We start from the raw sequence: 23,819 nt of genomic DNA on the forward strand, positions 1-23,819 counted from the left end.
ACTTTAACAACGGATAGGTCGGACTTTTATAAATAACTACAATCCCTAAAGACCGGTACCTAAAGATGGCAAACTCGAACACTGGAGAGGCTATATTTGAGGAATTAGCCAGAAAGCGACCACTTGAACAAAGACTGACATTCTCAAAGAGTTCGTTTCGAACGAATACGAGAATGCCTCTTTTTGGTCGAGCTCCGTTAGCTACTGACTGGCAATCTAGTCGCACTGCTGTGGCGAAGCCAGGAATTTCGTATGCTTCATTTGAGTATGTGGAAGCCTCAACGAAGCACAGAATGGAAGACTTAAGCATTAGCTGATCGGAACACACATCGCTAATGTGGCAGTGCAAGCTTTCCGTATTATGGAAAAAGACATGAAGGTTCGGACTATTGAGTAAACAATTGAAATGGGTACTCAGTAACTTAGTGGAACGCAGTTCTCGGAGCTCTTTCTCGGAAGCCGATCCCTGGGCGGATATAATAATAGAGACCTGCTGCACTTGTGGCTCTGCTACAGGCTACGTACAGCGCAGCTCTCTGCATGCTAGGACTAGTGTGAACCACCACTTTGCTGTACGTAGCGACTTGACTTTTGTGAATAGTTATTGCTTCTGCAGGTACCACTGAAAACTGCTTTCGGTCAATGGTTGTGGCCTGGTTAGAATTAATCTGAAAGCTTTTTATGATCTTAACTACTGGGGTCCATGAAGCCTCTTGCCGTGACTGCACTTTGATCGTGCAGCTACTCCTATACTGTCATCTAAAAATTGTATCCAAAGAATGTTTGGAGAGTTGGACGTGTTGAAACCTATCTCCCTAAGGACACCAGTGGCTCCGTTTACGAGACCATCTGATGTGTCTACATTGACCGTCATCATGTATTTAGCAGTGGTTTTTAAAATGAGCGAGGTACACAAACCTTGTGTCTCAGATGTTTTTAATGCCCTAGCTTGTTCCAGACATCTGTTCCCCTGCTCTGAGGTAATATGTGCAGATTTTACAGAGTCAATGGCTTCCGAAATGAACTGATCAGTGGGAATCGAGTTGAGCTTCTCCCTATTGTATCGGTCTGTGTCCTGATTGCTTGAAAAAAGGTGAATGGCGTCATTTGGAATCTGACTTTCTACGGAAGTACGGCCTCTAAGTAGGACAATATCTTCAGACGACATTTGGCCGGACGCCATGTTGTTGAGTGCTATTGCAAACGGCTGGTCATCTCGCTGTCGCATTATCTCTGTGAGCTCGAAAAACCTAAAAGGACTCCAGAGGTGGGATCCAAATATAGCGCTGTATGGATCATGCGACGGCGGCTGGAAAATCCAACGATCACAAACTGGCCGCAATTGCCTAAGATCGCCGAACACGATGACCGAAATGCCTCCGAAGGGAGTATCAACGTTGGAGAAAATTTGCTTAAGGCGAGAGTCCAGATGGGAAAACATGGTTGCGCCGACCATAGAAATTTCGTCTATTATAAGAACTTTAAGATCAATAAATCTTGAACGCAGGGTATTTAACAGATCAGGGCTTAAACTCCTAAATGCAGACCCAGCCTGATTTACAGGGAGAGAGAACATGGAATGGAGAGTGGAGCCTCCGATTCCAAAAGCAGCTTTGCCTGTGGGAGCACACAGCAGTAATTTAACAGAAGTTGGGTCGCATCCTACTCTACCATTATACTCCTTGGAAAGGGACTGGAATAAGGTGGATATAAGTCTACTCTTGCCGACACCTGCTCCGCCTCCTACGAACTCATGGAAACTAGAATTTATTCTTGCATTGTGCAAGACATGCGTAAGGAAAGTTTTTTGCTTTAAATTAAGAGACCTAACTAAGGTTAATTGGGCCTATCAGAATTAATATTAAAGGGGCTATACCTAATAATACTCGGCTGGTTTCTTTCCCTATATATATCCACTACCATCGCGAAGTGCGAAAAAAACTGTTCCTAAGACCTCATTTTCTTCTTCAGCCTCATTGTTACTATTTTCCCCTTGAGCTCTACCACGGGTTTTAGAATACTCGTAATTTGCAGCAAAATCGGCTAAACACAGGCCGTCATGGGAATCTGGTCTTTGTTCGTATCTGTCCAGCAAACCTTTCTGAAAGATGTCAGTGGAATCCTAAAGCATATTTTGCAGGACGCTTGTAGATCTAAGCATACGAACTCGTTGTTCTGGAGGGAAGGTGTTTATGAACACGCATTTATTGCTTGTTTCTGACAACGCCAATCCCATACAACAATATACGGCCTCCTGAGCAGAGATCTCAGTGCCCGAAATAAACTTGTGACCGAGATACTGTAGCTTTTGACGAATGCTTGAGTTGCCTCTTCGAATGTCATTAGCTGCTTCGCGCATTAACTTCGAAATATCCCTTTGGGACTTGTTAATTAATTAATTAATTATGTAGCTACAGCCCGCAAAAGGGTCTAAAATTAACTGGATATCCATATTTTCCCTTTGCATTGAAAGAATGTGTTTATTATAGGCGTTAACATGAATTTCTGCAAATGTTCTCTTCAGAAAATTCTGTGTTTTTTTCAAACTAGACCTAATAGCATATATATATATAGTCCTCGTAACTGAGGCTCACCTCATTGTGAGAAAGTAAATTTTCGAATATGCTAAGATGGCTAATCAAATCCTCGGATTGATCGCGAAGTAAAAGACTGCGAATTTTCTGATAGTTTTCGTGATGAAGAGACAAATTGGGAGTTTCTTCGGGAAGTGGCTTCAATATTTCCGTGCGGGGCATTGGGGGGTATGGAATACCGAATCGACAAACGGATTCGCGCACATTTTTAAGGCACGAATGCCCGTGCTTATGCTTTTGGTATTCAATGTACGGAGCCAAATCTGTGTTTGTAACATCCACAGTTACAAACTGATCAATGAAGGCTACTACACTAGCAATAGATTCTTCACTGTTGAAATCCACTTCCGGGGCGTCTTTCAGCCAAAACATGCCGTGAATGTGAGGGGAACCCCTCTGTTGAAACTTAACTCGCCAATAATAGGTAGTAACAAAGTTACTTCCAAAGACTCCCCCCGGCTTCTTCATGAGCTTTAGAACTTCCCTATACCTATAATCGAAATACCTAGCACACGTCACTGGGTCAGTTCTGATCAGCCGCGCCTTTTCTCTAAACTGTAAGTTCAAAGCTTCCTCCTCACTAATGTCAATCCTATCTACATTGCGCTTGAGCAGTACTAGCAGCTCTGGCCACCTAGTTTCTGCGGCCGACAGAGTTATGAAGAAAGTTGGCAAACCAAATTGGCGAATCATAGCCATGACTTTCTTCTTCTCATCTTCCCAGTGAGCAGGAGACGTGCGAATGTCCTTAAGAATTCGATATCCGTCATCGTGGGAAATTAAGTTTCCCATGAAAGCTTCATCGAGTACGTTGGCGGCAGTTATCGCGCTAGAAGCGCTCCGCTTACGTAGGCAAGTTGAAATATTGTTTCGAATTTTCAACAATTCCAACTTCTTATAATTGAAGAACAACTTGTCAGTACAACCTCTTCTATCTACGTTCCTAAGCTCTGATCTAACTATGGTTGTATAACTTTCCGAAAATGGTCTCTTGACGCCAGCATAAATGCTTGGGAACGCCAATTCTTCGGAGTCGACATCGAGGATCACGTCGAGAGGCTTTTGGCCCTCACCTGGAGCCATTGTGATTCTCGGAATTCCTACATTGTGTGCCTGGTTATTCTCAACCAGAGTTTCCTGTCCTCCAGGATTTAGCTCTTCGGCTTCTTCATTCTCTTCGGAATTTCCCGCCTCCAAGTTTACATCCTCCTGCTGGATGGCTAGTTGTCCCTCTACAAAGGCTAAGTCCGCTTGAGAAGCTACGAATGGAACAGTTTCGGATGTGAAATCAGAGATCCACTGCTCGTTCACTGACACATTGTGCTTTCTGTAAAGCTCTGTACTAACTAAGTACCTGATGGCGTCAGCAATTTTGGAAGGCCTGATGGTCTCTGCCATGAAATCATGTCCGTACTCCATTCTTCGCTTGAGGTGGAGCTGTACAACCTCTGCCTCGTGGAAAGCTCGTGGAAGGGACGTCACGATGTTGCTAACCGGAATGGGGACATTTACAACAGCTCCTTTTATTGCACTCTGACGCTCATGACCTATCGACTTAATTATCATAAATGGAAGGCGAGGTGAAATCAGTCGCTCCTCCAAGGGAGTAAGCCCCCTCAAGGAATGAGGAATTTCTGGGAAGTCTAGGCCGTTGGAAATGGCACCTTTGGGCTTTCTTCCGGCTTTTATATTGCGGTGGCATGTGCCACAGAACTTAAAGGATTCCCCAGTGAAAGCAAGCTGGCTTGCATTCTGGTAAATCTCTTCCTTAAACTCGCAATTTTCTTCCAAATAGGCTCTAGAAAGCTTACGTATTTGCTTGGGGAACCACAATCCCTTGCAGCAGAAGCAAATCTGATCGGGGCCAAGTTTTACTAACCTATTGAATTTGGCTATGTGAGCATCCAATCCAATAGGTATATTTCTAGGAGTCCTATTTCCCTGGGATAAATCAAGTCGAATCTCCTGACTTCGGTTTGCGTTCCGAAGGTTTTCTGCATCCCTATTGCCGCTGAGGCTTCTATACTGACTAACTCTCTGACTAATATTTCGAATGGCATCGATAGTTGCTTGTCGAGCAGCTATACGAGCACTTCGTCGAGCCAGTGTATTTCTCGCCTGCTCGACGGCCCTACGTTCCCTAAAACTCCTAGCCGTTGCTCTCCTAAACCTATCCTGCGCTCTTTCCAATAAGCGATCCTGAGTTGATCTTGCCTGCGCTCGTTGCGGGTATTTGCTTCTTGCTCACCCGCACGATACGTAGCATCCAACCGCCTCAGAGAACGCTGCCGAGCATCGGCTGCTTGTTCACCCGCACGGAAATCAGGATCCAAGCGCCTTTCCGAACGGTCAGCAGTATTTCGGACCTGCTCTGTAGTTCGGACTTGCCTAATTTGTCGCCTTAAAGAGCGACGCCGAGTATCGGATGCTTGCTGACTCGCACGCAGAACGGGATCCAAGCGCCTTAACCGATGGTCAGCGGTATTACCAACTTGCTCGATAGCTCGGACTTCTCTAACTTGTCGCCTTATAGCGCGACGCCGAGAATCGGCTGCCTGCTGACTCGCACGGAAAGCGGGATCCAAGCGCCTTAACCGATGGTCAGCGGTATTACCAACTTGCTCGATAGCTCGGACTTCTCTAACTTGTCGCCTTATAGCGCGACGCCGAGTATCGGCTGCCTGCTGACTCGCACGGAAAGCGGGATCCAAGCGCCTTAAGCGATGGTCAGCGGTATTAACAACCTGCTCTGTAGCTCTTTCATCGGTGTTTCTTCGCCTAATAAAGCGACGCCGAGTGTCCGCTGCTTGCTCTCCGGCACGAAGAACGGGATCCAAGCGAATTTCCCTACGTCTTGCAGTATCTGCTTCTTGCTCACCCGCCCGAAGAACGGGGTTCGAGCGAATTTCCCTACGTCTTGCAGTATCTGCTCCCTGATCACCCGCACGAGTGTGCGGATTCAAGCGTCTTGACCTACGAGACGCTGTATTTACACCATGCTCTGAATTCCTGGCTACTGCATTTATCCTTCTCCTACGCTGAGATTCAGAATTTTCTACCCTCTCCATCTCTGCATACTCTGAATTTTCCCTATTGGCCCTATTTCTCAACAATTGGTTCTTAGCCCGCTGAGATGCAGTGGGTCTATTCAAACGAGGCATTTTTTAAAATCTTAAATTTATATGACTACGCTGATTAGGTATATTAATAGAAATATAAGAATAAGGCTTTAAAAAAGCTAAATTCTTATATTTATATAATATAAATTTTATAATATAATATAGTTAATATAAATTATATAAATAATAGAAATATAAGTGTAAGTCTAAGTGTTATAGTACTATTACTAAGATAAATACGTAAATGTATAGAAATATAAGAATAAGCCTTAAAAAAGGCTGAATTCTTTTATTTATATACGGGTAAAGGGGCAGAGCGATTAAAAATTAATAACGTTAATAATTTGCAAATATATGAATAATAATAATCTAAGAGCAAGTCTTGAAAAAGATTTAATCTTATATTATTATTAACAAATCTACGTTAAAAGGGGCAGAGCGGCAAAAAATTAATTACGTTAATAATTTGCAAATGTGAAAAATAATAATTTAAGAGTTAGTCTTGAAAAAGACTTAAATAATAATTTAAGAGTAAGTCTTGAAAAAGACTTAATCTTATATTATTATTAACAAAATCTACGTTAAAAGGGGTACTTAGCAGCGAGCGCAGCAACCAGCCCAGCAGCAAACAACGGCAGCGACGTCGGCAGCAAATCGGCAGAGGCAGCAACAACTCGCGACCGCGTAACAATTTGTTTACAAAATGTACGTTAGTTTTAAGCACAGAAAAATGAGTTTATTGAATTTACAAAAATGCAAGTAAAAATGGATAGTTTACGTTAAGGGAGATTTGTTTTAAAATAGGCAAAACTGACAAAAATCGCAATCGCAGACGAGAAGAGAGATCACATACGATGGTTAGTCGTAGACTAAAGCGAGAGCAGAATAGTTGCAGCTCTGCAAAGTTCATAACCGCCAATTTAGCTGCACGGATTCCCGCCCTTTTTGCTAACAGCGAACCGTGCCTTCTAGAACTTTGCATTCTGCCTAGCACATCTTCCGTCTCTCTCTAGCGCAGGTTAATGCACTTGTGAGAATAGAATAGGAGTAAAAAGAGACAAAATGCGCGCCCCATTTCAAATGATTTAGATTTTGCATTAACATAATGTGAATTAGAGTGACCACAGGAAAAAAGGACAAAAAGTTCAAATTATCAATTTAAATTCGGCGAAATCTTAGTGCGGCAGCTTTACAGCGCGGGCATCAGCACCAGCGCTGCTTTAGCGCAGGCAGCTTTTGTCCTCGACCAGCATACACACATACGCCATTGTTTGACTCAGACCTCCAATTTGGCTAACTTGATTTGATTTGCATAGTTCTTGGGATATACTATGTAGTTCGGTATTGACAAATGAAAACCATCGAAATTTCCTTTAATAGAAATCCTTATCGAGAATTAACGTTGACTCTGTTGAGCACTATGGCCAGCTGTTCCAAAGTCATCCGTTAGATGGCGCCATGAAAGGCGGAAATGTAGGCGCTAGCCAGGCTTAAGCGTTTAATGGGTTTTTGGGCGTTAGAGTGGGCGTGGCAAACTTTTATTAAGCCAATCGATAGGTATTGACGAAACAAATACATATCAATTAAAATTTTCATAATATCATCAAAACTGTGGCCACAGCTTGTGGCTTGTGGGCGTGGCACCATTTTGAAACAAACTTGCGCTGCGTAGGAACTCCTAAAATCTACATGCAAAATGCCAATCTTCTAGCTTTTATAGTTTCCGAGATCTCAGCGTTCATACGGACAGACAGACAGACGGACAGCGACGCCAGACGGCCCGACGCCGACAGACGAACATGGCTAGATCGACTCGGCTAGTGATCCTGAACAAGAATATATATACTTTATAGGGTCGGAAACGCTTCTTTCTACCTGTTACATACTTTTGCACGAATACAATATACCCTTTTACTCTACGAGTAACGGGTATAATAATTACACCACCCCCTTAAAAGACGACCTTAATAATAAACTGTCAGAAAAATCCTTTTTACCAATTTAGATCTCAAAAACGGGTTTTCCACGTGCATATGCATGAAGATTCAGTTAAATTTACCGCCTTCACAACGGCAATGGGCCAATATGAATGGCTTAGAATGCCGTTTGGATTACGAAACGCCCCTGCAGTGTTCCAAAGATTTGTAAATAAAATTTTTGATGATTTCATTAGTTTCGAGCTAGAAACTTTCGCAGTAGTTTACTCCTTAAAACGGTTTAGGATTTAGCTTCAGGGAATATCGTTTAAAATAGTTACAGACTGTAGTGCATTTACCCTGGCGTTGAACAGGATTACAACTATAGTCTAGAACATAGAGCTGGAAAGCGCATGCAACACGTGAATGCACTAAGTAGAAACACACACATACTCAAGATAGATTCTAACTCCTTTGAAAAAAACTTAATTATTTGTCAGAGTAGAGATAAGGAAATAAAAAGCATTGTTGAAAAGTTGCAAAGAGAAGAACTCAAAGATTATTAAATGCGTAATGAAATAGTTTACAGGAAAAAGGATAAGGAAGCTCTTTTATTTTATGTACCAAGTGAAATACTGATTGACGTTGATGCACTTCGAGCAGTACAAACAAGTGGCCCAACGACACCAAGCACGTGCTTGTTACGCGCAAATTTGGGCAAAAATGCGAGTTCGCGAGGAAAATACATAAATTAAATAGAGACAAGACACAAATGAAAATAAAAGGCACAATTAAGAGTAAATCAAATGAGTTAAAATATTAGTTTTTAATAATGGGATAGAAGTTGAAATGCAAATTAAATGATAAAGGTTGTTATAATTATTACATAGAACGCGAAAGGGCTCGTGCAGACAAAAATTTGATGTACATCGTGGCAAATTTAGAGGAATATAATGCGTGTTAGCATAACAGGAACATTAAAAGTTAGGCGGCTTACAAGTTCTGCAGAATTAATATCACCTCTTATTAGATTTTGCATAAAAATAGTACCAAGCATTGTTCTACGATTTACAAGTGTGGGTAAATTAAGCAACAGTAATATACTCTGGTAGGAAGGTAGTCTTACGTTTTGATCCCAGTTCAAACTACGAAGGGCAAATAGAAGGGCGACTCAATACGGTCAATGTGCACTTGATATTGTGGACTCCAAACCGACGAACAATATTCCAAAATAGGACGGACAAGGGAGGTAAATAATAATTTGGTCGTATAAGGGTCATCAAATTCTTTTGACCAACGCTTTATAAACCCAAGAACACTCATGGCATTGTTAACAGTGGACATTATGTGGCAGTCAAATTTAAGTTTAGGGTCCAGAAGAACACCTAAATCGTTAACTGAATATATACGGTCGAGTGGCGTATTTTCAAGAAAGTAACTGATGAACGTATGAGTACCCCTATAAGTCATAGCGTTGCATTTAAGGTAGTTCAACTTTAAAAGGTTGTACTCACACCATCCATGAAAACTATCAATATCTGACTATAAGTTAAATCCCAACGCATATCATTATATGATAAACAAAGCTTAACATCATCAGCATACATTAGTACACGAGAATGTGTGATAGAGGGAAGATCGGCTAGTGATCCTGAACAAGAATATATATACTTTATATTGTCGGAAACGCTTCCTTCTACCTGTTACATACTTTTGCACGAATACAATATACCCTTTTACTCTACGAGTAACGGGTATAACAAGAGAAAATGCTATAGTCGAGTGCCTCGACTATTAGATACCCGTTATTCAGCTAAAAAAGTTCAAATTATCAATTTAAATTCGGCGATCTCTTAATGCTGGCAGCTTTACAGCACGAGCATCAGCACAAGCGCTGCTTTAGCCCAGGCAGCTTTTGTCCTGCACCAGCAGCTGTGTTTATGTTTTTGTTTTTGAGTGCAATAAATTGACTAGAAATATTAAACATACATACTTATATTGGCTAAACACATAAATTGTTAAATAGTATTACGTATATTAAAGTCTAAATGTTTGCACAACACGAGTAACGGGTATAGCGAATAGCTTTTTTTGAAAGGTGTTATCTTTGCCGGGCAATTGCAACTGTGTACAATGTAAATACATACATATGTATATGCTTACATACATACACACATACGCCATTGTTTGACTCAGACCTCCAATTTGGCTAACTTGATTTGATTTGCATAGTTCTTGGGATATAGTTCGTTATTGACAAATGAAAACCATCGCAATTTCCTTTAATAGAAATCCTTATCGAGAATTAACGTTGACTCTGTTGAGCACTATGGCCAGCTGTTCCAAAGTCATCCGTTAGATGGCGCCATGAAAGGCGGAAATGTAGGCGCTAGCCAGGCTTAAGCGTTTAATGGGTTTTTGGGCGTTAGAGTGGGCGTGGCAAACTTTTATTAGGGCAATCGATAGGTATTGACCAAACAAAAACATATCAATTAAAATTTTCATAATAGCATCAAAACTGTGGCCACAGCTTGTGGCTTGTGGGCGTGGCACCATTTTGAAACAAACTTGCGCTGCGTAGGAACTCCTAAAATCTACATGCAAAATACCAATCTTCTAGCTTTTATAGTTTCCGAGATCTCACCGTTCATACGGACAGACAGACAGACAGACAGACAGACGGACAGACGGACAGACAGACGGACAGACAGACGGACAGACAGACGGACAGACAGACGGACAGACAGACGGACAGACAGACGGACAGACAGACGGACAGACAGTGGACATTATGTGGCAGTCAAATTTAAGTTTAGGGTCCAGAAGAACACCTAAATCGTTAACTGAATATATACGGTCGAGTGGCGTATTTTCAAGAAAGTAACTGATGAACGTATGAGTACCCCTATAAGTCATAGCGTTGCATTTAAGGTAGTTCAACTTTAAAAGGTTGTACTCACACCATCCATGAAAACTATCAATATCTGACTATAAGTTAAATCCCAACGCATATCATTATATGATAAACAAAGCTTAACATCATCAGCATACATTAGTACACGAGAATGTGTGATAGAGGGAAGATCGGCTAGTGATCCTGAACAAGAATATATATACTTTATAGGGTCGGAAACGCTTCCTTCTACCTGTTACATACTTTTGCACGAATACAATATACCCTTTTACTCTACGAGTAACGGGTATAACAAGAGAAAATGCTATAGTCGAGTGCCTCGACTATTAGATACCCGTTATTCAGCTAAAAAGTTCAAATTATCAATTTAAATTCGGCGATCTCTTAATTCTGGCAGCTTTACAGCACGAGCATCAGCACAAGCGCTGCTTTAGCCCAGGCAGCTTTTGTCCTGCACCAGCAGCTGTGTTTATGTGTTTGTTTTTGAGTGCAATAAATTGACTAGAAATATTAAACATACATACTTATATTGGCTAAACACATAAATTGTTAAATAGTATTACGTATATTAAAGTCTAAATGTTTGCACAACACGAGTAACGGGTATAGCGAATAGCTTTTTTGAAAGGTGTTATCTTTGCCGGGCAATTGCAACTGTGTACAATGTAAATACATACATATGTATATGCTTACATACATACACACATACGCCATTGTTTGACTCAGACCTCCAATTTGGCTAACTTGATTTGATTTGCATAGTTCTTGGGATATAGTTCGTTATTGACAAATGAAAACCATCGCAATTTCCTTTAATAGAAATCCTTATCGAGAATTAACGTTGACTCTGTTGAGCACTATGGCCAGCTGTTCCAAAGTCATCCGTTAGATGGCGCCATGAAAGGCGGAAATGTAGGCGCTAGCCAGGCTTAAGCGTTTAATGGGTTTTTGGGCGTTAGAGTGGGCGTGGCAAACTTTTATTAGGGCAATCGATAGGTATTGACCAAACAAAAACATATCAATTAAAATTTTCATAATAGCATCAAAACTGTGGCCACAGCTTGTGGCTTGTGGGCGTGGCACCATTTTGAAACAAACTTGCGCTGCGTAGGAACTCCTAAAATCTACATGCAAAATACCAATCTTCTAGCTTTTATAGTTTCCGAGATCTCACCGTTCATACGGACAGACAGACAGACAGACGGACAGACGGACAGACGGACAGACAGACGGACAGACAGACGGACAGGACGGACAGACAGACGGACAGACGGACAGACAGACGGACAGACGGACAGACGGACAGACGGACAGACAGACGGACAGACAGACGGACAGACAGACGGACAGACAGACGGACAGACAGACGGACAGACAGACGGACAGACAGACGAACATGGCTAGATCGACTCGGCTAGTGATCCTGAACAAGAATATATATACTTTATAGGGTCGGAAACGCTTTTTTTTTACCTGTTACATACTTTTGCACGAATACAATATACCCTTTTACTCCACGAGTAACGGGTATAATAATTACACCACCCCCTTAAAAGACGACCTTAATAATAAACTGTCAGAAAAAATCCTTTTTACCAATTTAGATCTCAAAAACGGGTTTTCCACGTGCATATGCATGAAGATTCAGTTAAATTTACCGCCTTCACAACGGCAATGGGCCAATATGAATGGCTTAGAATGCCGTTTGGATTACGAAACGCCCCTGCAGTGTTCCAAAGATTTGTAAATAAAATTTTTGATGATTTCATTAGTTTCGAGCTAGAAACTTTCGCAGTAGTTTACTCCTTAAAACGGTTTAGGATTTAGCTTCAGGGAATATCGTTTAAAATAGTTACAGACTGTAGTGCATTTACCCTGGCGTTGAACAGGATTACAACTATAGTCTAGAACATAGAGCTGGAAAGCGCATGCAACACGTGAATGCACTAAGTAGAAACACACACATACTCAAGATAGATTCTAACTCCTTTGAAAAAAACTTAATTATTTGTCAGAGTAGAGATAAGGAAATAAAAAGCATTGTTGAAAAGTTGCAAAGAGAAGAACTCAAAGATTATTAAATGCGTAATGAAATAGTTTACAGGAAAAAGGATAAGGAAGCTCTTTTATTTTATGTACCAAGCGAAATACTGATTGACGTTGATGCACTTCGAGCAGTACAAACAAGTGGCCCAACGACACCAAGCACGTGCTTGTTACGCGCAAATTTGGGCAAAAAATGCGAGTTCGCGAGGAAAATACATAAATTAAATAGAGACAAGACACAAATGAAAATAAAAGGCACAATTAAGAGTAAATCAAATGAGTTAAAATATTAGTTTTTAATAATGGGATAGAAGTTAAAATGCAAATTAAATGATAAAGGTTGTTATAATTATTACATAGAACGCGAAAGGGCTCGTGCAGACAAAAATTTGATGTACATCGTGGCAAATTTAGAGGAATATAATGCGTGTTAGCATAACAGGAACATTAAAAGTTAGGCGGCTTACAAGTTCTGCAGAATTAATATCACCTCTTATTAGATTTTGCATAAAAATAGTACCAAGCATTGTTCTACGATTTACAAGTGTGGGTAAATTAAGCAACAGTAATATACTCTGGTAGGAAGGTAGTCTTACGTTTTGATCCCAGTTCAAACTACGAAGGGCAAATAGAAGGGCGACTCAATACGGTCAATGTGCACTTGATATTGTGGACTCCAAACCGACGAACAATATTCCAAAATAGGACGGACAAGGGAGGTAAATAATAATTTGGTCGTATTAGGGTCATCAAATTCTTTTGACCAACGCTTTATAAACCCAAGAACACTCATGGCATTGTTAACAGTGGACATTATGTGGCAGTCAAATTTAAGTTTAGGGTCCAGAAGAACACCTAAATCGTTAACTGAATATATACGGTCGAGTGGCGTATTTTCAAGAAAGTAACTGATGAACGTATGAGTACCCCTATAAAAAGTCATAGCGTTGCATTTAAGGTAGTTCAACTTTAAAAGGTTGTACTCACACCATCCATGAAAACTATCAATATCTGACTGTAAGTTAAATCCCAACGCATATCATTATATGATAAACAAAGCTTAACATCATCAGCATACATTAGTACACGAGAATGTGTGATAGAGGGAAGATCGTTGATAAACAAAGTAAACAGCAAAGGGCCAAGATGACTTCCCTGAGGCACTCCAGATGTCAGGTAGATCAATTTCGAAACAGCATTCTTGAATATAACCCTTTGAGCCCTACCATTCAAGTAACTTGAAATCCAAGTTAATAGATTACCAGGAAACCCAAGCATATCTAATTTGAATAAATGAAGAGAGTGGTTGACGGAGTCAAAGGTCTTACTAAAGTCTGTATATATAACGTCAGTCTGCATTTTTTTCTGAAATCCATTTATTACAATATATGACAATTCAAGAAGGTTGGAAGTGGTCGATCTTCGCTTAACAAAACCATTTTGACACGGTGATATAAGCGAGGAACATAAATGTTGCAAATGAGAAGTGATAATACTTCAAATGCTTTAGGAATTGCAGACAATTTGGAAATACCTCTATAATTCTTGGCATCAGCCTTCGCACCCTTTTTATGAAGTGGAATAATAAAAGAGTCCTTCCAGATAGTTGGAAAAACTGATGATGAAATAGACAAATTAAAAAGTTTAAGAATCGGTTTACAAATGGTTGACGCACAAAACTTGAGCACACATCCTGGAAGTCCATCTGGACCGGGAGAATAAATCGGCGTTGTTGTTGCTAAATCTATTAAGAGAGAGTTTTCAGTAATTAAAGGGGTAAAAATACAATTTAAGGGATTAGGGTAGTTAGAATTTGACCAAGCTGTCGAACTATAAGTAGTTTGGAAAAACACAGCAAATAAATCAGCAATTTCAGAATCCGTCGATGCCTCCGTTGATTTTAGACGTACCGATGAAGGCAATGCCGATGACTTAAGCTTGGCATTAACAAAGTTGAAAAACTGTTTCGGATCATTTGTTTAGGTTTGAAGGAAACCTATCAGGAACGCATTCATTAAAAAAAGTATTTAACGCTATATAGAATAGTTCAGTGGCTCTTTCAATGTCTGTACAATTGTACAAGTCTGTCCAATTATAATGAGAAATCATATCGTTAAGCTTATTATAGTCACATTTACGAAAACATCTCATTTTAGTTGGCTACACTAAAGGAGAGAGGGTATCAGAGGAGGGGAGGCAAATTGTCGGTTTTCAGGTACAACAAGAGCGTCAATTCTACATACCGTGACCTCAGACGGGTCTGAAACAAACACAAGATTTAATTGTCTATTTAAGGAATTTCGTATAAAGCTTATTTGCTGTAACGATAATTTTAAAAGGCCATCTACAAAATCATGGGCGGATAAAGGTATAGCGACAAGTGAGTCAGTAGGAGGAGACCAAGAAATATCAGGTGGATAAAAGTCACCTAAAACAATCAAAGGTTAGAAAGAAGTGATAGAACGGATTTCATTGCGGACAGATGGTGCTCATAAATTACTAGATCAGAGCCAGGTGGAATATACGAACATGTAACAAAAATAGATAAAGATTGCAAGGAAACTTTTACACTTACAAATTCAATTTCGTTTGGGATATGAGTGAGAATTCTTTCAGATGTTAGGCTAGAGGTAACGGCAAACCCCCCTATGTGAGGGCCGATTGGTTCTATAAGTATTAAAGTTATTTGACAGAACTTCAGAGTCAGATATCTCTGGTTTTAGCCAAGTTTCCGTAAAAGCCAAAATATCTTCAGTGAATGCAGAGGAGTCAGACATGTTTTGTCTTGTTTAGTTATCATGATCAGTTAGGACACGTTGGTATAGATAAAATGGTAGAAGTGATGTCAAAAAGCTACTGGTTCCCAAAAGTTAGAAAAATGCAAGCTACACATTGTATTGCCTATACAAAAAAGTCTGGAAAAAAAGAGGGTTTTCTTCACAACATCCCCAAAGAAACTACTCCCTTTGACGTAATACACATTGATCAATATGGTCCTGTAGATAAAAGTAGATCTAACAAGCACGTGTTAGTGATTATTGATGCGTTTACGAAATTTGTAAGGCTTTATCCAGCTAAAACCACAAAATCCAGGGAAGCAATTTTAGCGTTAAAAGACTATTTTAGGGCTTATAGTTGCGAACAGATTCTAATAGAAAAGAGCCTCACAGGTATGAGCAAGAGAATTTAGTAATGATTAAAAATTTCGACTCTCACATAGGAGCGTCGAAAAAACTAATACCAAAGTTTATAGAGTAACTAAAGTACTGCGTAATGATAGATATGTCTTGGAGGATGTTGAAGGTTTTCAACAGTCCAGACTTCCTTACAAGGGAGTTTGGGAAATATCGAATATTCGCCCATGGATTAATAATGTTAATAGTTGAGAGATCAGGAGCTCTCCGGTCAGGATGGCCGAATTGTAGCAAGCAGTCATACACACATGTACATATACACCTACACTTAAGTACTAACGATCCTATTGTACATACATACTCTAAGATAAGTTCCACAATTATTATATCCCATATATATCTCTTTTAATCTTGTGCGAAACCTATTGTCAACCAAACACTATGTCTATCTCGGTCTCGCGCGTACGATCGGTTTAAGTTCCACTCTTGTGAAAAGAATAAACTCAGTTTTGCTGCGACCACTGAATCAAAAAGGCGTGTTTGTGCCTTGTTTGGTGCATGCTAAGTTATTGTAATTAATTGTAATAATTGTATTGCAACCGCCTAAAACCCATAGAAAATCCCAACTTCCTAACTTTACAAACACCAAAGTTATTGCATTTCCGATCAATCAGTTGCATAGCAGCTATAGGATATAGTCGGCCGATGCCGGCCGTTTCGACTTATAAACTGCGTGCAAAGGAAAGAAGGGTGTGTGCAAAGTTTCAATTCGATATCTTTAAAACTGAGAGACTAGTTTTCGTAGAAACAGACGGACAAACGGACAGACGGACATGCTTATATCAACTCAGGAGGTGATCCTGATCAAGAATATATATACTTTATAGGGTCGGAGATGTCTCCTTCACTGCACTTTTGACCAAAATTATAATACCCTCTGCAAGGGTATAAAAATCGGACGACTGTCTTATACAGCAGCTTTAGGAAAAATCGGAAAATCGAACAAGCTTTATTATAATTAAGCGTGGAAATAGAAATATAGAATATTTCATTCCCTTTCTTGTTTTTACTTTATTTTTTAACGACCTTCCCCTAGTTATAAGTTATTTTCCTCAGATTTTGTTAAATTATGCCTGCACTCTTAGCACTTAGACTTACAATTCCATCTAACAAACGCTCAAAACTTTAAAAATCTATAAAATATCGTGCCAATCCGAAATATGTGACTTATACTTATATTTAATTTATAAGAGCTAAAACGATTTTGGCATCCTGTTAAACGTAAAACTAAAGTTCTCTGATCATATTTTCACCAAGGCTAATAAAGTTTGAGGTTTGCTTCTACTACGAATCAGGAGTGATTGGCCCCCCGAGGCACCGATACCCGATTCACCATGAGAACACAATAATAAGCACACTCCGTAGCGTTCTTGACCATATTATTTTTGGCGACTGGGGGGTCAACTGATTTGTCTCGAACCTGAACTTGCGAGATATAGCGCCTCCTAAAACAGGGCTACCCCTGATGTCCATAGCAAATCAGTATAACTACTAGTACATCATCTGGAGTTAAAACATAATTGAGGTGGACAATGTACCCGTGTTAAATGTTTCATTCCCAACCAAAACAAGATCACCCAGACTACAGATGGTTTTCTTGTCATAGGTGGCGTCGTAAAGATTCTTGGCAACAGATCGATGATCATTTACGGTATTTACCGCGTCTGCCCTAAATTGTTCCAATTCTGCATCTTCTGATCCTGGCTTTTGATTGCGTTAGTTAGAATAGAAGCTGAAATGGGGAGCATTAAGCAGTACTATTTACCATGGTATTGATGGTCCACGGGATTGCTTGCATATTTTCAGCTGAACAGCTTAAATTTTCATTTGAAGGAACCACCTCGTACACAAGACTATATATAGCTCTTAACAAAGTTCATTTGATAAAACCAAAACAAAATAAGGATACGTGTCATAGTTTTGTCATTGCTCATGTGCTCAGACATATAGTGACCATCGTGTAGAATATGGAATCGTTACTGTTTCGGTACAACCCATAACAACTTGCTGTCACATTTCCGAAATAGGCGATCCTGTCCGAAATCTCGTCCTGCAACTGTATCGCATAACAAATCAGCTACGTCGATTATGTCTTCGATATCTTAATGCATGCTATTTTCATCTCACACGAATCCATGCAGGGAGATCGACTTAGCGATAAGCTCTCGTTTCTCCATCGACGTTTTTTTTTGTTTTTATTCGGACGTTGATGTATTATGATCAGCACAAATAAGTGGCCATTACGACACCAAGTCTTGATACGCGCAGAGCACTATTCCATAAAAACGGAAGGACTAAACTAAAATACATACGAAAAGAAAAACTAATTTCGTGCTAAATAAGTAAAAATGTATGCATTTAAGATTGGTAACGAGTCGGTAGTATAATGATATAGTCTATTATAGTTATTTCACAGTACTCTTAAAGGTTTATGCATTGATTAATAGGAGAAGTCTACTAGAGTAGGATGGTAAAACAAGGCTTGCATTCCAGTTAAGGCCACGTAAAGCAAATAATAAAAAGTTCTTTTGCACAGACTCTATCCGGTCTATATGTACACCATACTGAGGACTCCAAACTGCTGAACAGAACTCCAGAATTGAACGGACTAGTGAAACTAACAGAGTCTTTGTAACATATGGATCATCGAATTCCTTTGACCACCTTTTAATAAATCCAAGTACTCCCCTGCATTTATTCACCATAGAAGTAATATGGTCACAAAACTTAAGTTTTGGGTCAAGAAGGACGCCAAGGTCATCAACATGCGTAATTCTAGACAACGCACAGACACCCAGCGTATACGTGGCATATTGCGTGTTCACCCTATAAAATGTCGTTACTTTACACAAGCTCTATTAAAATCCAAAAGATTTTCACAACACCATGTTTGAAAAGCATTTAGGTCCGAACTGCAGGAAATTTCGCTAAGTTCCAGGCCTAACTTAACGTCATCTGCGCACATGAGGACTGGCAACTTTGTCAACACCTAGAGGGAGATAGTTAATAAATAATGTCTGAATGTTCTTTTATAAAGCCATTTAAATAAAAAACGTAGTAGATCTTCGACTTATAAATACATGTTGACATGAAGATATATGTAATTGATCTACAAAGATGTTGCAAGTGGGGTGATATTACGTTTTCGAAAAGCTTTGGGATGGCGGTCAACTTTGATATACTTCCGTGATTGCTTGTATTCGATTTATTTCATTTTTTCATGAAGGGGAATAACAAATAAGTGGGAAGTGAGAGGATTCCAAAGATAGGATAAACAATTTTTGCAACAATCAACACAAAGTTTCAGCGCAGTATCTAAGCACGCAGCCTGGAAATCCGTGGAGACCCGGTGAAGAGAATGGTTCAACTTTTTGGAGATCTAAGAGAAGGGGGCTTGCGCTGAAGCTTGCGAAATTATGTTTGGCTTGGAGATGGCAAATGAATGAGACGGATTTAGGCAGGATGAAGCTGAATATGTTGTCTGTCAAGACTGGCCAAATAGTATCGCAATTGCCTGATCAGTATTTTCCGTTGCATTTGGAAATGACGCAGGTTAACAGTTTGGTTTACGTTTAGTGTAAAGATAAAAGAAGGAGTTCAAAGCATTATAAAAGATGTTAACGGCCTCAGCCATGTTAATGCATGAATAAAATTCGGACCAGTCAAAGCCGAATATAAAAGTATTTAAGCGATGAAAGGTTGCCTTGCGAAAGCAGCGAATTCGTTTAAAAGACCTTTCCGACTTTTCTTTAACTACGCTCCTGTATTTACTGTTATCTCTAGAGTTGAGTCATAAGGATATTTTAGTTGTGGTGAAGTTCTTAATACAGAAACGCCTTCTGGTTTTGAAAGTCAGGTAAACGTCCTAAAGAGGTTTAACATGGTTTACTTTTGATAGCACAATGACAAGCAAACCATCATTTTATACCTAGGAATACGATGTCATTAAATTCTCGAAAGTTATTAATTCAGCAATTAAGACTCCACCTCCACCTCATCAAGCCTGTAAATTGCGTACTTACACGGGACAAGTTTGGAGCTAAGTGTATCCGGCCTTAACCAGGTTTCTGTATAAAAATACCATGAGATTCCTTCTGACCACTCTCCACGATGATATTTGCTTGAACAATGTTCGTTTTTCTAATGCTTTGGAATCCTGTGAAGAAGACATTAGCGAGCTTCTGCAACAAACCGCTTATTTAACCCTTTCTTCTCCTTTTTTAAACTAACGAGTAGCCGTTAAATGAGCGCTGATAATGACGTCCTGACCCAAAAAAATCACCCTGCAATAAATCGTCGTCCGCTACGTATATTTTAGCAGAACAAACTTTTCAATACATTTTCATATCCAACATTTTCGCTAGAATAGATGGCTTACGCAAAGGAGTTTTTGCATTTTGGCCAACAGCATTTGGCTTGTGAAATCTATTGCATCTGGTGGGGCGCGATTTGTTCTTATTTTTTGGGCGCAAATTATAAAATTATTACGCTGCGTGGGACTTCTGGAAATTTTATGGCATTTGTGGCCTGCTTTAGCGCCAAGTTGCTACTTTTTTATAAGTACTCTTTCTTGCTCTTTAATATTTTTTTCATATCAAAATAAACTGCGGCCTCATCTGAGTTTGCTCCGAACTGAGGAATCAAGGCATATCTTGGCAGGGCCCTTCAGCCTTGTAATTATTTGGCATGGATCGTTCGTCGATCGTAGCTGGAACCTTAACTCTTCCTCCTTAAATCTCGCTATTTTAGACATTTTTTTTATAATTCTCTCTTTATTGACATTGCTTGCTTTTAAACCGCTCCCAAATTTTTTCCTTTCGCAACTGAATCCACTAAATGTATTTTACAGCGTTACCCCAACCTTGCTTATACACATAAATACCTGATGCCGTCAACATATTCAAACAAATCAAAATCATTCAAATTCAAATCCTCCTGCAACGTAGAAAAGAAACACACTTAGACTTTTGCGAAAGCATCCCATTGTAATCTTCCACTTCGTCAATTTTGCCAATTTTCGCACTATGGAGTTGGATATATAATAAGATCAAATTTAATTATTCTGCACACTAGCTGTTCTTCGGATTGATATTAGGTTGTCAAATAACTTTGCTCTTTATTCAATGCTTTATAAAAATTGATACAGTAAACGGATTAGGCTAAAATATGCGCCGTTTTGTTCGATAATGTGTTCCCATTTAGACGGCAACTTCATAATACCCCCCTCGTAGAAACTTCCCTCCTTATTTGCGAAAAACTCTGAAGCCACATTTCACAACACTCTTTTGAGCCCAACTTTACATCAGTGAGGGCATTCGCTATGGACAGGAACAGGTGGTAGTCACTTGGTGCTATGTCCGGGCTCTATGGTGGATGCGATAAATTCTCCCATCCGAGCTCCCGTAGCTTCTGACGAGTCATCAAAGAAGTGTGTGGTCTGGCGTTGTCCTGGTGAAACACTACACCCTTCCAATTCTGTTCGCTTCTGGTCGATTGCCAGCTTCAAGTGGTCCATTTGTGCGTAGTAGATGGTAGAATTAAGCGTCTGGCCATATGGGAGCAGCTCATAGTCTATGATTCCCTTCCAATCCCACCAAACACAGAGCAAAACTTTCCTGGCCGTCAATCCCGGCTGGGCCACTGTTTTGGCCGATTCACCGGCCTTCAACCACGACCGTTTTCGCTTGATATTGTGGTATGTGATCCATTTCTAGTCGCCAGTCACCCTCCGCTTCAAAAATCGGATTTACCTTTTACGAAGGAAAACTTTAAAACATAGCGAATTTCGGCGTTAGCGAACTCCATGTTACTAGTAAATGCCCTTTTCCACAGCTATTATGACAACGACTCCAATTCGTTTGAGTGTTGGTTTTTTTTTCAATTAAATATTACCCTAGACACGTGATGTTGCCCCTGTTTCCAATAGGCCAATTTCTTGAAAGTCCAAATAAGAAAAAGCAGTGTAAAATCGTCCACCCTCTTCGCAGCTTTAAATTGCAAACAACAGAAATGCTTTTCTCCTCAACTTCATTGTCCGTCCAATTGTCACTGTACAAAAGTCCTTCTACTCTATCTCCATTACCTACTTACGATATTATTTCCAGTACCATTCTCTGGCCTTGAGAACTGTGGTTTTGCATCGCTATCAGTTCATAGCCTCCGATTTTTTGCACTGTAAGGATCTATTTAAAATCCCTGTCAACCTTTCACTGCTAATAAATTCAAATATATTCAAATATATATATTCAAATATAAATAAAATATAAATATAAATATAAATATAAATATAAATATAAATATAAACAAAAATTTGATTTTTCTCTTCTATAAATAATAATTTGGATCCCTCACGGATATCCAAAATTCAAACTTAAAATTATTTATATCCATTTTAAAGACGATTGGTAGCTACCCGCAATGCAAATCCAATGAAAAAGTCGCGAAACTAAAATAGCAACAAGGTAGTATTTTAAATTCATAAAATGGAAAAAAGTACTTACGCCATTTCATGCATATGAGTGATATGCCATTAAGGACTCGCTGATGCACTGAAAAAATTATATCCGAAGGATGCGCCTCTTAATCTCTACATCCTCTACTTTTGTTCAAAAATGTGGAAAAAATTCAGTGTTCATTAGGTTTTAGTGTTTTGTTTCCATTGTTTTTTTTTGTCCAGGGGAAAAACATGTTTTAGTATGTGTAAAAGAACATAATTTGGTAAATATCTGCTCAGTTTCTTATGAAATATTTGAAGTAAACGAACGCAACCACACGTTCCTATTATTTTTCCCAACACTGTAAATGGATTATATTTATGCCTGGCCCATTTTTATACCCTTGCAGAGGGTATTATAATTTCAGTCAAAAGTTTGCAACGCAGTGAAGGAGACATTTCCGACCCTATAAAGTATATATATTCTTGAACAGCATCACCACGAGAGTCGATCTAGCCATGTCCGTCTGTCCGTCTGTCCGTCCGTCTGTCCGTCCGTCCGTTTCAACGCAAACTAAGGGACTAGTTTGCTAGCTATCTGCTTGAAACTTTCCCAAAAGTTGTCTTTCTATTGCAGGTAGTATATAAGTCGGAACGAGCCGGATCGGGCAACAATATCATATAGCTGCCATATAACTGAACGATCGGAAAAGCCATAACTTTGGTGTTTGTAAAGTTAAGAAGTTGGGATTTTCTATGGGTATTATCAATCAATCCGACATACCAAATTTCATAATGATCGGCCGACTATATCTTATAGCTGCCATATAACTGAACGATTAGAAATGCCATAACTTTGGTGTTTTTAATATTAGGACATTGGGATTTTTTATTAATAATGCATCAAATGAATAATTTTGAAGAATATAATTTACAGAATATTCTGCAAGGGTATATCAACTTCGGCTCCGTCCGAAGTTACCTTTCCTTTCTTGTTTTAATTTATACTTATAAATATTGAATCGCGGATCGTTACGAATTAATTGTTTGTAGTCCACCCGGAGGCACCATGCTTACATAGAATTGATTTTTTAATATACATACATTATACATTATAAGCTGTGGGGTCTGGCAAACTCGGAAAATGGGATGTGGGATGGGGCAATTATGCTAGCGCTTTGACTTAATTTCAACAATAAGTTTTATTTCCTATACAATTCCGCTTATAGAGCTTACCGAAGGTTGGCGTAGACGGTGCGAAATAACAAACAGTCAGAGAGAACTTTATTGTCTTCACGCTTTCGCCATTAACTAACACACACAAAACTTCAAATAACTAAACTTCAATGAAAAAACCAAAACAAAAATAAGAAAGAAAAAATGGAATGAATCAACAAAAATAAATTATGTATTTATATTTTTATTATTTTAATAATACCCTAGTTTTCTTTGCTCATTTTTCAGGTCATAAAAATATTATGCTGGGATACCATAAATCACAAAGTTTACTTTCTGGCTACTCAAGATAAAAAGCCTGGTCATAGGCACTTATATTCTGTCAAAGATCCAGTACATGACGATACTAGAAAGTAAGGAAGCGGCA

General features: G+C 39.4%; 1 protein-coding gene across 1 annotated transcript in view; it reads left to right on the plus strand.

Annotated features, from left to right (window-relative positions):
• Window positions 1–23,819, plus strand: part of LOC108038176 (prolyl endopeptidase FAP) — a gene marked incomplete at its 5' end in the record, with an annotated part of 193,389 nt that overhangs the window by 69,589 nt on the left and 99,981 nt on the right. Inside the window, one exon of the mRNA XM_044456814.1 lies at window positions 23,681–23,805. Within this exon, the coding sequence (XP_044312749.1) occupies window positions 23,681–23,805 (125 nt within the window). The remainder of the gene's footprint in view (window positions 1–23,680; window positions 23,806–23,819) is intronic.

This window comes from Drosophila rhopaloa, unplaced genomic scaffold (genome assembly GCF_018152115.1).
Source record: "Drosophila rhopaloa isolate 14029-0021.01 unplaced genomic scaffold, ASM1815211v1 contig_153, whole genome shotgun sequence".
NCBI classification, from domain to species: Eukaryota; Metazoa; Arthropoda; class Insecta; order Diptera; family Drosophilidae; genus Drosophila; species Drosophila rhopaloa.